The following is a 10,773-nucleotide window of genomic DNA, read 5'->3' as shown; positions in this document are numbered from 1 at the left end:
ACGTTTCCGACTTCCGGAAAGTCAGCGATTGCATCACAAATCTGACGAAGGTTGACGGGATCAGCCGAAAATTTATGGTGAGTTCTCCTTATTGTGTTGGAACAAGTCAAACTCTTTAACTATGTATTCTACCAACACAGATGAGCTTTCATTCGAATACTATTTTCTTCTTGATCATGTTAGTATCTGTTGCTTTTATAACAGAGAACACACACTTTTTGCTCCCCAGAAGGTCTTGATATATCTATAATCAGCACTATTTCACAATGTACTGAAGCCACTACAAAAAATAACAGAAATTTGATAATAAAAGCCTGTACTGATCAAATCATTCTATTTTGCTGGCATATTGCTATGCATATTTTTGTCACAGACTAATTTGGTTTTTGAAGTTCAGTTTTAGTGTATAAAACTGTAACTGTCTATTCTTTATGACATCTTAATATCCAATTAATAGTGGGTTTTTATTGTCTTCTTTCAGACACTGCTCCAGATGTTATAGACAAGGTGACAGCAGAACTGCGGGATTGTGGGTATGATGTGTGGGAGACATCCATTGGTGCTACGGGGGTGTCACAACACAGTCAGCCAAAATAACAACAGCAGATATTTATTCTTACATTCCTATCAAGGGCTAGAAATTATCTTGGTAAAGTCAAACTTAAATTAAGGTCAATACATTCCAATACAGGCTCTTAGATCTAGTATACTTATTCTTTTCTTGACAATTCATAACAATGTATAACTTCCAAGGAATCAAGTCTAATGTGGAAATCTTACTATGTTTACAATAATTCCAATCATGTTACACTATTTGGAATGATGTACATCAGATACGTTATACATTTGATACATTATGGCAAAAGACATAATATATGTGTAAGTAAATAAACTGAAAACAATCATGTTCCTACTTGTTGCCTGTTCTTGCTTTGCAAAAGGTAAATGGGTGTATGCATAGTATGCATTAACACATTTAAGTTTTGAATCCTCTTATAGCTTAACTGCTGGGATATAGCATAGTACAGGCTAGCTGTATGAGGCTTTGGTATGCATGGACGTACATGTACAATAGTTAATGCTTTGTTAAATATTCACATTTTGCATTATTTCTATGTAATGATATATGTACAGCAACACATAACAGTCTATAATTTTAAACAAAGAATTCGAACTCCAACTGATGCTGTTGTGTAGTCCTAGTTATTCTCCTCCTTCTCTGTGTGTTCCTGTTTCTCTAGTCTCTGTTGTATCCACTGACAGTTAGGTATAGTCACACAGCTGTGTGCTCGTCTCACAGGCTCACCCTGCCATCCAATCCGCACCCACTTCTTACCGTCACTGTCATATGCCTGGGTGACAAAAAAAGGGTACAATTTTTTCCACAAGTTGGTCATTGTTAGCAAATAGATGCTGATGACAAGCATAAAGAATATCAGATCTAGAGGGAACCGTATTAGGGGAATTTCATATTATTTTAAAAGCAATGGCGACGTGTTTCCATACATTTGTCGAAATCTGTAAGAAGCATCTGTCCTTGGTGCTGAAATTGGGTTTTCGTGGTATACATCCACTGACTTAGCTGAATCATGAGCACATTTGTGCAGAAAAGAACCGACCAAATAACAAACAGGATCATAACTAGGAATCTGAAAAACGTGTAAGGTATTATTAAGTTATGTTTAGCGGACCGTCCCTTGTGTGTGTGTGGGGGGGGGGGGGGTACCGTCCAGGGATACTAGTATGTCCTCGTGACTCCTATGGTTATTATTCTAAGTCGTGATACATAAAAAATGCCTTCTGTGCTTGATTTAAAACCTTTCTCAACCTCTTCCGTGAATGTTACCGTGAATTCTCGTGCGTTTTATCATCGGATTACAGCACCCTACCTACCTCTACGGCGTTGGAAGAGTACGCGGAGACGGCCTGGTCTCTCCCTCCTGTCACCACTACCTGCCCGTCCAACACTGTCATGCCGCACTGTAGGGGGCTAGAGAAACACAGTCCAAAATAGCTATGGGGCAACCTTTGTACCAAGCAGGAATGTGGAGATGACAAATTGAGGAATTGTGTATTGAGAACGCGTTGCTAGTACCGAGGTCATTGAATTAAATATTAATGGCCTCACTGAAATAACGACTATAGTGAAGAAACGTAAAAATGTTAAAAACAAAAGTCTTGATGTGTATACTGAGTCATGTGTACATGCAAAGCCAGGCCATGTGTATACGAAGTCATACGTTCATACTAAGTCATGTGTATATGAATTAAAAGTAATGTGTGTATACGAAGTCATGAGTATACGAAGCCATATGTGTATAAGAAGGCATGTGTATAGGAAACTATATGTGTATACAAAGTCATGCCTATATGAAGCCATATGTGAAAATGAAGGCACGTGTGTATAGGAAGTCATGTGTATACGGCATCGTGTGTATACAAAGCCATATGTGTATACGAAGTCGTGTATACGAAGTCGTGTATACGAAGTCATGTGTATACGGTGTCATGTGTGTATATGAAGCATTCGAAATGGCATGTATATATACCTGTACGACGGAACAGGAACCATGTAAAACTCGGACGTCTCCACGTCGAAGGCGCACATCTGTTTGAGCAGCCTGCCCAGCGTGGGGAGCAGGTAGATCCGGGTACCTACACACGCCGCCTGGAACTGGGGCTTTCCGCCGTGGTACGCCTCCACTTCGTAATAGTCCCACGTTCCTGAACGAAATCACAGATGAAGACAGTAAAAAAACATGAATTTGAAGGACAATCCCCCACGGCACTGAATTATTGATAGAATCCCAAATGTATCAATGCATTTTAAAAATATTTTTGTGAATATGAGAACTCGAGAAACAATCTTACAGCAGGATAGTACTACGTCAATGAAATTTTGGCATCCATGAGATACTAATATTCAAGAAGCTGGATAGATTTTGAAAACTGTCAGACGTTTCAAGTAGCTACAGCATCCACTACTCTTCGTTTGTGGTAGTGGATGCTGCTTGAAAAGTAATGGATGCTACTAACTTAAAACGTTTGACAGTTTTCAAAATCTATCCAGTTGCTTGAGTAACTTACTAGTATTTTGAGTAGGATATTGAAAAGATCGTGCAATATATTTAACTTTAGGTATATGAAGAAGATAAAAACATACCTCTATGACGTGTCTGTATATAATAGTTCTTGGACCATCCCTCGTAGTATCCGAGTACCACAAGTTTATCCTGACAAGAGACGGCCACTATCTTGTGTACTGTATGTGGTACGGGCGGGACCATAGACCAGCAGTTATCCCTCAGGGTGTACGCCTCGTAGTAGAACTGATCTTTCTCGGCCAGGAGGTTACTGCCTATGGCGTAGATTCGTCCTTGGACTGCCACGAAACCGCAGTGGCCCTCGTGGAAGGTAAGAGGGTCGGGAAGGCGCGCCCAGGTGTCAGAAGAGGTGGAGTAGCGCCAAAACTCCATCTCTTTTTCAGAGTCGTATTGCAGTCTTTCCATGGAGGAAAGTACGTAGATGGCATCGTCAATGCTTAGGACGTTGAGGTAACAGTTCCCCGTGTCCAGACTCGGCGGCAGATCGGTCAAAACAACTCGAGAGTTTTTCTTCACGTCCAGACAGTCGATGTAGGAAATGTTGTGGACTTCTCCCGTGGTCTGATCGTAGCACGTCCCGCCCACCTGCGCTATAAGTTCACCCGGCAGGCGGCGTTGTTTGCGTTCGTTCATCTCCTGTTCCGCATCCAGAACGAGCTGGAGACATTCTGGAGACATGTTGAGGAATGGGTCCTTCTTGATTTGGTGGTTGAAGAAGTCTTGGTTCACCCGAGAGAGGTCGAGACAACGCATCAGCGCCAGTAGATGGTGTTCACGTCTGGTTCTTTCTCCTCGTGCCCATTGCATCACCACTTCGTACAAAACCTCAGTGCACCACACACAACGCTCGTCCGTAATCAAGAACAACACATGGTCAAACGACAAAACGTCTAGATCCCCAACCCTCGCCGCACGTGGTAAACTATCCAGGGCAAGACACCTCGCTTCTTCCGCTAGATTTAAGCAGCAGTATGCCTCGGCGAAGACCCAGATCCCGAAACAGTTTTCGACGCAAAGCTGCTTGGAAAGATACCGGCAACAGGTTGTAACAACTAGCGGTAACTGAAAGAGAGTCGCTGTGTGGACTAGTCTCTCTACGTTAGATCTTGTGACAGTGAAAGATCCTGTGTAGACGTAGGTCAAGAGTTCGTCCACGATCTTAGACGAGACGTCGTTTAACCACACGTTCTTGTCTTGGCCCTCCTTGAAGTCTCCAAGAAGCAGTCCTGTAAAGAAAGGACTGAACGATGCCAGAACCGCTCGATGGCAGTGGTATTTAGATCGCGAAACACGGAGAACGACATCACAGAGTTTTCTGGACGACCAAAGGTTTTTCAGTGTCTCCATCACGGCTTTGTAATCAAGTCTTATGTATTGTTCGTTCTCGTCGCTAACTTCGACGGTTGTTGTCAGGTTTTTGCGAAGAATTTCGAAGATTTCCGTTGAGGAGTCGGGAGGAAGACGAGACAGACCTTCAAAAAGGCGTCTTCCGTGAGACTTGTCTTTGAACAGTAGGTCCCCATTTTCTGCGAAGGTACAATGACACTCTTCGGATGCTTCGGAGGTGTCCTCAGGCATTGTGAGAATAATCTAGATACGAAGAAGGTATCGTCAGTAGAAGCATGAATGCTCACATCACGTCCGTGACATCACGCGACCCCTTTAATACGGCTTTACTTTATATACGACTTCTGGAAGTCGAACTCTCTCTAAAAGTATACAAGCTTGAACTCGTGCTTCACCCGGCATCCCCAAACAAAAACAACTGCTCTCTAGTGCCAATTTGGTCCCCCTGAAAATATTAGACCCGGCCACCGTCTGCGTTGTACTGTTGCATGCTTGATAAAGGCAACGTTTGTCTTTTCCACTCACCTGTAAGTGTTACGGCAACAAAATATATCACACGCAGTGAGCGCCGACGTTTTGCAAAGTACATGGGAAAATAGAAGTCGGTCACGTACAGGGCACTCGCTCTGACAGGGTCAGGTGCTATTTTAGGCGAACACATGACAGGCTATGTGAGCCTGATCTTACCATTCCTGGCACCAACTCAATGGCATACATGTGAAGGAACTTATAAGGTATTTGCACATGATGTCACAGCTATGCTAGTTAGTTGAACTTTCAAGGGTCAGACATATACATCTGCTGTTTGACCCACTCAACAGCTCCTCCTAGAGGAGTTTAACAGTATTGCAATATTTTGATGGTGTCGAACATATTTGTCATGATTGTACACATACAAAAATTCGATTTCACTTGCCAACCCTCATGCGCTTTCCCTATAAACCATCACCACTACTTAACTTTTACTAGGAGAGAACTGTTAAAAAATTCTGCTTTATGAATTTTACAGCCCCGTACCATTGCTAATTCATTCAGATTGGACTGCAGATTGGTATGCAACACTGATGTCTTGATAAAAATGGCAGGATCATAAGACACACAAGAAAACGATATACATGTACATATTTTTCTTCCCTGCATGTGACAAATAACTAGAATAAAGGATACACTGGTACATTACGTTAGGAGTGCAACACCTTTATTTCTTATCTTGCTCCTGTAATTGCAAAATATTGGTAAATCCTTGTGACAATTGTCACCACTAGAACCTTAAATACTCAGTTAACAGATGCACAACACTGACTCCTTTCTAAACTGCCTCATAGAGGTCCATAGGAAATGCTGTGTCATTTACAATGATGTACTTTATTAAATTCAGGGCACAGGAACTCTAGGTAACCGCTTCAGAAATGTACATATATGCTTATAAATCAGTTGCCGAGTTTAAAATGACAACTGGAGATGATATTCTGCGGGTAGATAGTTTGTTTGGCTGATGATATTTTACAGCTAACACAGCTCCCATCCCTCTAACCAAAACTGAAGTTATGAGGAAAGACTGTAACCTATTTTCAGACATATCTTCTCTTAGAATATCTGCTTGGAGATTAACAAGAAACAGAACTCTTCAGCTACAATTTTCAATTACAGTGTTGAAAAAGATACATGTACTAAATACCACATGAGCAATACATTTGGGCATTTTCTTTTTTTCTTGTTCTTAACATTACATACATCCCAAAATAAGACGACTATCCCTGTACAATTATTACTGATGATACCAATCAATCTATCCACACACAGGTATATATCAGTGCTATATAAATATCATTAAATTGATGTAAAGGTATTGATGTTTTGTCTGTTGTGTTATGATCACTTCCTGCCACCTTTCCTTCTGAGTGCCTGGCCTTCTCCTGTAAAGGGTTGAAACTCCTCATCCTGTAGTACAAAACAAGGACAGAAAATTGGACAGTAATAACTTTTATCTGCAATCTTCTTAATTAATAGTAAAAGAATTAAGAAATTTTGGCAACTGTTTGAAGCACTCCATTTTTGATGTGAGTGAATATGCATGGCAAATAAAATGTTCAGACCTAAATACAAAATGTACATGTATCTGATTTCCAGGACTTTGCAGTTTTTCACACCTACCTCTTCTGTCTGGTGGTTGTTTTGCGGTCTCCGAACATTTCTCATGAAAGTGATCTTACCCCTCTTATACTCATAGTTAGGAATGCCCCTGGGAAGCAGATGGGAAAATGTTATCAACATGTTGTTAAAAGATTGACAAGCCAGGCAAAAGTCATAAGAACCTTATTTTCTAATGACCATCCAATCTGATGAAGTTATTCATGAGCTCAGCTACCCAAAACCCAGATGTAAATATGCCAAGGGTCTATCCATACCACAAATAAGTAATAAACACACTTACATGTAGAACACAATTTTCATTGTTAGTAACTATGATTATACAAATTGAAATTGCCACCTTCTGATTGCACCACCTCCCAGTGCCTTGGGTTGAGGATCAGTGCCTTTCTTCTTCCCATCTAACCTATGACCCTGCCCAGCAAACGCCTGGAAAAAGGTAAAGGTTTTGAAAGGAGGTAAAACATACTGCTCTATGCAAACAATGTTTTTATGATTAAAAAAATGAAAAACAAAAGGAAACGAATAGGCTGCAATTTGTGAAATATTTTTGACTGGAGCCCAAGTTTACAAAGTAGGCTCCACTCTCTGCATCCTAATGTACTGCATGACTGAAATGAACATTGGATGAATTATGTCATACATAACGCACAAATGAGCCAACTCACCAGGAAGCCTTCTGGGGCAAAATCTGCCTCATCTACAGCCATCTGTGAGAAAAAGACTTCATATAATCAAGGCTGCTACCACACAAGCTTTGATGTAAGTACATACTCGTGATCATCCACAAATATCAGTTGAGTTTAAGAAAGATTCTAACTGAAATAAAGGCCAATTTAGAACAAAAGTCGAGTGCTGTTACAAAAGCAAAATAGACTTAACCGATAGAAATCTGGAATTTTGTATAATTCAAAGAGTTACAAGACAAGCAAAGTATAACTAAATGACACTGTGCTTTTCACAGACAGCAGTAGTACTTTAGTATATTTTTTGTATCTGGAGAAAGACAAGATTTAATTAAAATAGCTGGTTGTAATATTACCTCTTGTTCTGTTTCTTCTTTTTTCTTGTACTGTGGCTCCTGGTAACCAACAGGTGCAGCAAATTCTACCTGCACAATAAAAAAACAAGAGGAAGGAAAATTCCAGTTAGGAATTCTGGAGAGCTACCTCTTTTTAAGCTAAACATATTCAAGACAACTTTTTTATTTATTTATAAAACATTGCTGGAAAAGTGTATAAACTTACGTTCATGTCACACTCTATGATGGAAACAGCTTGACCTGGTTTGACCTCCATCACGTGTAGTTCGTACACCTTCTCGTTATACGTGATTGCAACAACGTCGCCTTTTGTGAGACAGGCAAAGTTTCTCAGGGCATTTTCTAATCTGGAAGACACCATGTCAAGGTCACAAGCTTGAGAACATCTTAAAGTAAGAAGCAATAGCAAATAATTACTGAACAGCAATATGTGTTGAATGCAATATATACTAATGTTGGTGAAACCAGCTTGTTGAACTGCTAGCAAATTATAGTGTTAAAAGACACAATCAAAATCCTGACTTCTTATCTTACATGTGTCCAGAACAGACTGTATGGACAAGTGACCAAATTCAAGTCAAAAGTTACAAGTTATAGAAATGCTGCAGTGATTCTGGCTGTCCATCAAAATTAAAAGTTCAACCAATGAGACAATGGCAACCAGTGATTCAGCCAATGAGAGAATGGCCTGTCAATCATTTACATTTCTACATCTTGACAATGGAAGCGGGGCTATTCTATAAGGGGTACTTTGCAGTGAGCATGCAAACATCCTACTTTTATAACATATAAAGATGTTTGCATAGGATTAGAGTTTCTTCATGTGGTTAAGGAATGACTACTAGCATGTCTTCATCACAAACACCATTCCAAGGATACACAGCTTTAGGGTTGGTAATGTCCAGGAAGTCTTCTGACTGGGGCTGGAACTTGGAGAAGGTGGCTACAGGCAGGGAGGCGTTCTCCACTTGTAATATACCTCCTTCTTCTATCAACAAGTTCCTCATCATCTGTAGGGAAAAAGCAATAGTCTGTATATGAGGAGGATACAGACTAGACTTTTTTAAAACATTAAACCAACATTGAATTCTCCAAGGTAGTCATGGCTCGAAATTCATTTTTGAGAATACGTGCACTGGTGTACCCAAGCTAAAAAAATTGGGTGCACAAAAACTTTTTTGCATGAACCATATAAGATGAAATAAGTAGAATGTCAGCAAAAACTAATTATGTATCATTTAAAAAAAAGAGTATTATATTTATAACAACGATTTTATTATTTTTCTGACACCTATACATTAAGAATATGATGTATACATTTAACATCTTTACATATGTAAATCTACCGGAATGTGCACCCACAGAAAAAGATTGGGTGCACAGCTCCAAATTTGGATGCACTTATAATAAGGTGCACATGCACCCAATAGTAATTCATCATTCTTTCTCCCCTTATCATATCTAACTACTTGTAACCCCCAAAGACTTGCAAGACTGACCCAATATGGAAGATAGACTTTTCCTTCATCAGCTACAAACTCCAGAACACCAGAGTGTGTTTCCCTGTTGGCTCTCTTGTTGGTCAGTTTAAACAGCATGGGGTAGACAATGTTCAGTCGAGCTGTGGGAACAATTACAATAATGTTTTTTTGTTAGTTCATAATATGGTTGGTGAGTCAAATGGAACAACAGATAGCAGGGAGAAGTAGCATTCAGAGTTCATAATGCAATACCAACGAGTTGGCAGTTGAAAATTACTCTCAATGAAAATCCAAAGTTAGCACAAAATATACAAATAATGTATAATGTAGTGAATTCAATAGATAGAAATTATTTGCTTCTTTTCCCAGAATTCAGTTTATGCCCCCAAAAAATATTAAGTTAACTTAATTATCATCTGGACAAGAAAAAAAAATTAGAATGGAAGTAGCATAACTTACTCAGTTGGTCTAGTGCTGATGGTGGCATGATGACTGGAATAAAAATATTGGATTTATTAATAACACGTTTTAGGACCATAAGAATATCTATCCCTTTATTATACTTTTTTCTGACATTGAAATCTAAATCTGATGTAGTAAAACAATACATGCAAAAGAAAGTTATGTCACTATAAGATAAAATCTTCCTTACTTTTGCCTCCTTTCTCCACATCTGACCTCTCATTACCAGGTAACATGGACACAGAGTAACATCTGTACTGAGTGTTGAACCGTGTGGGTCTCTGGAAACCCTCAAATCCACCGAACCCGGCAAACTACATGTGGGAATGGAAACAACAGGTATTGGCATCAGTGATGCAATGATTTATATGATTTCAGTGTAGTTTTCATTTCAAAGTTTCTGCTCATACATAGCACAGTTCATTTTTATCAAACATTGAGAAACTCACAAGTACATCAGGAGTATATGATTTGATATCATAATTCTATCTCCCAAATTAAATATGAATGATAATTTATGATTTAAACTGGAATGTTTGATACAATAATATCATGTTCAATTCTGTCGATTATACTCATTTTTTAAAATAAAAATTGCGTCAAATATTTATGCGTAGAACACATTCAAGCTCCAGAACAGTCCCATGAAGAATTGTCCAGCCAAGAAGTTATTCTTGGAGATAGAAAAAAAAACATTCTCTTGTGCCCCCCTCCCCCATTATAACATGACTCATGAAATTTAAAACTCCATCAATTTTAGATCCTCCCTACGAACTATCAGCTGCTCATTCTTACCATTTTATGGACAGTCTCTAATCCACGCCTTTTCTCTAAAATAGAAAATCCTGCTCACAGTCCCGAGTTTTTCACGGAAAGACGGTATCTTTCAGTTGTAAATCAGTGATTGTTCGGTTTCGATGATGACATCTTCCGAGGTCAATGACCTAGGGGTTGTTGGAATACACCATTCAAAAAAGTAACATTTCAGCTTTTTGTATCTTAAAAGTCAGTTAAAGGCATAAATTATAGATATATTATTGCAAATTGATTCTTCTTTAAATTTCAAACATTCATTTTGTATCTATTCTTCAAAATAATATGAAATCATAGTCGATTTCTCTTACCTAAACATTAAAATGGTAGAGCCTGACTAGTTTGTTAAACTGTCGTCTATTGGTTCATTTTA

At 39.1% G+C, this 10,773-nt stretch overlaps 3 protein-coding genes across 3 annotated transcripts in view; 1 reads left to right on the top strand and 2 right to left on the bottom strand.

Annotated features, from left to right (window-relative positions):
* Positions 1 to 683, top strand: part of LOC109464061 (mevalonate kinase-like) — a 5,135-nt gene extending 4,452 nt beyond the window's left edge. The window contains exon 10 of the mRNA XM_019760987.1: positions 482 to 683. Within this exon, the coding sequence (XP_019616546.1) occupies positions 482 to 597 (116 nt within the window). The 3' untranslated portion in view covers positions 598 to 683. The remainder of the gene's footprint in view (positions 1 to 481) is intronic.
* Positions 684 to 1,199: 516 nt separating this feature from the next.
* Positions 1,200 to 4,451, bottom strand: LOC109467268 (kelch-like protein 21). Its single transcript, XM_019765248.1, has 4 exons — positions 3,164 to 4,451; positions 2,550 to 2,724; positions 1,894 to 1,990; positions 1,200 to 1,352 (listed from the first exon to the last, which is right to left on the bottom strand). The coding sequence occupies exons 1-4, from the start codon at positions 4,449 to 4,451 to the stop codon at positions 1,200 to 1,202; spliced, it is 1,713 nt and encodes a 570-aa protein (XP_019620807.1).
* Positions 4,452 to 6,152: 1,701 nt separating this feature from the next.
* On the bottom strand, positions 6,153 to 10,530 carry LOC109463942 (ubiquitin fusion degradation protein 1 homolog). Its single transcript, XM_019760846.1, has 11 exons — positions 10,383 to 10,530; positions 9,778 to 9,901; positions 9,585 to 9,617; positions 9,144 to 9,265; positions 8,524 to 8,654; positions 7,850 to 7,991; positions 7,645 to 7,713; positions 7,271 to 7,312; positions 6,943 to 7,031; positions 6,606 to 6,693; positions 6,153 to 6,392 (listed from the first exon to the last, which is right to left on the bottom strand). The coding sequence occupies exons 1-11, from the start codon at positions 10,383 to 10,385 to the stop codon at positions 6,327 to 6,329; spliced, it is 909 nt and encodes a 302-aa protein (XP_019616405.1). The 5' UTR covers positions 10,386 to 10,530; the 3' UTR covers positions 6,153 to 6,326.
* Between the last annotated feature and the right edge of the window lie 243 nt (positions 10,531 to 10,773).

This window comes from Branchiostoma belcheri, unplaced genomic scaffold (genome assembly GCF_001625305.1).
Source record: "Branchiostoma belcheri isolate BF01 breed outbred unplaced genomic scaffold, Haploidv18h27 scaffold1, whole genome shotgun sequence".
NCBI classification, from domain to species: Eukaryota; Metazoa; Chordata; class Leptocardii; order Amphioxiformes; family Branchiostomatidae; genus Branchiostoma; species Branchiostoma belcheri.
This window is presented reverse-complemented; position numbering and strand designations above follow the sequence as displayed.

What these genes read in the sequence shown, in the direction of transcription:
- LOC109467268 (XM_019765248.1), bottom strand. Translation starts at nt 4,451, where the DNA reads ATGGAGACACTGAAAAACCTTTGGTCGTCCAGAAAACTCTGTGATGTC. An exon ending in TATACAGACACGTCATAGAG is followed by an intron (nt 2,725 to 3,163) that starts GTATGTTTTTAT and finishes GATTTCGTTCAG; the next exon opens with GAACGTGGGACTATTACGAA. An exon ending in GTTCCTGTTCCGTCGTACAG is followed by an intron (nt 1,991 to 2,549) that starts GTATATATACAT and finishes GTGTTTCTCTAG; the next exon opens with CCCCCTACAGTGCGGCATGA.
- LOC109463942 (XM_019760846.1), bottom strand. An exon ending in AAGTCTATCTTCCATATTGG is followed by an intron (nt 8,655 to 9,143) that starts GTCAGTCTTGCA and finishes TTTTCCCTACAG; the next exon opens with ATGATGAGGAACTTGTTGAT. An exon ending in AAGAAGAAACAGAACAAGAG is followed by an intron (nt 7,313 to 7,644) that starts GTAATATTACAA and finishes TTTTTCTCACAG; the next exon opens with ATGGCTGTAGATGAGGCAGA.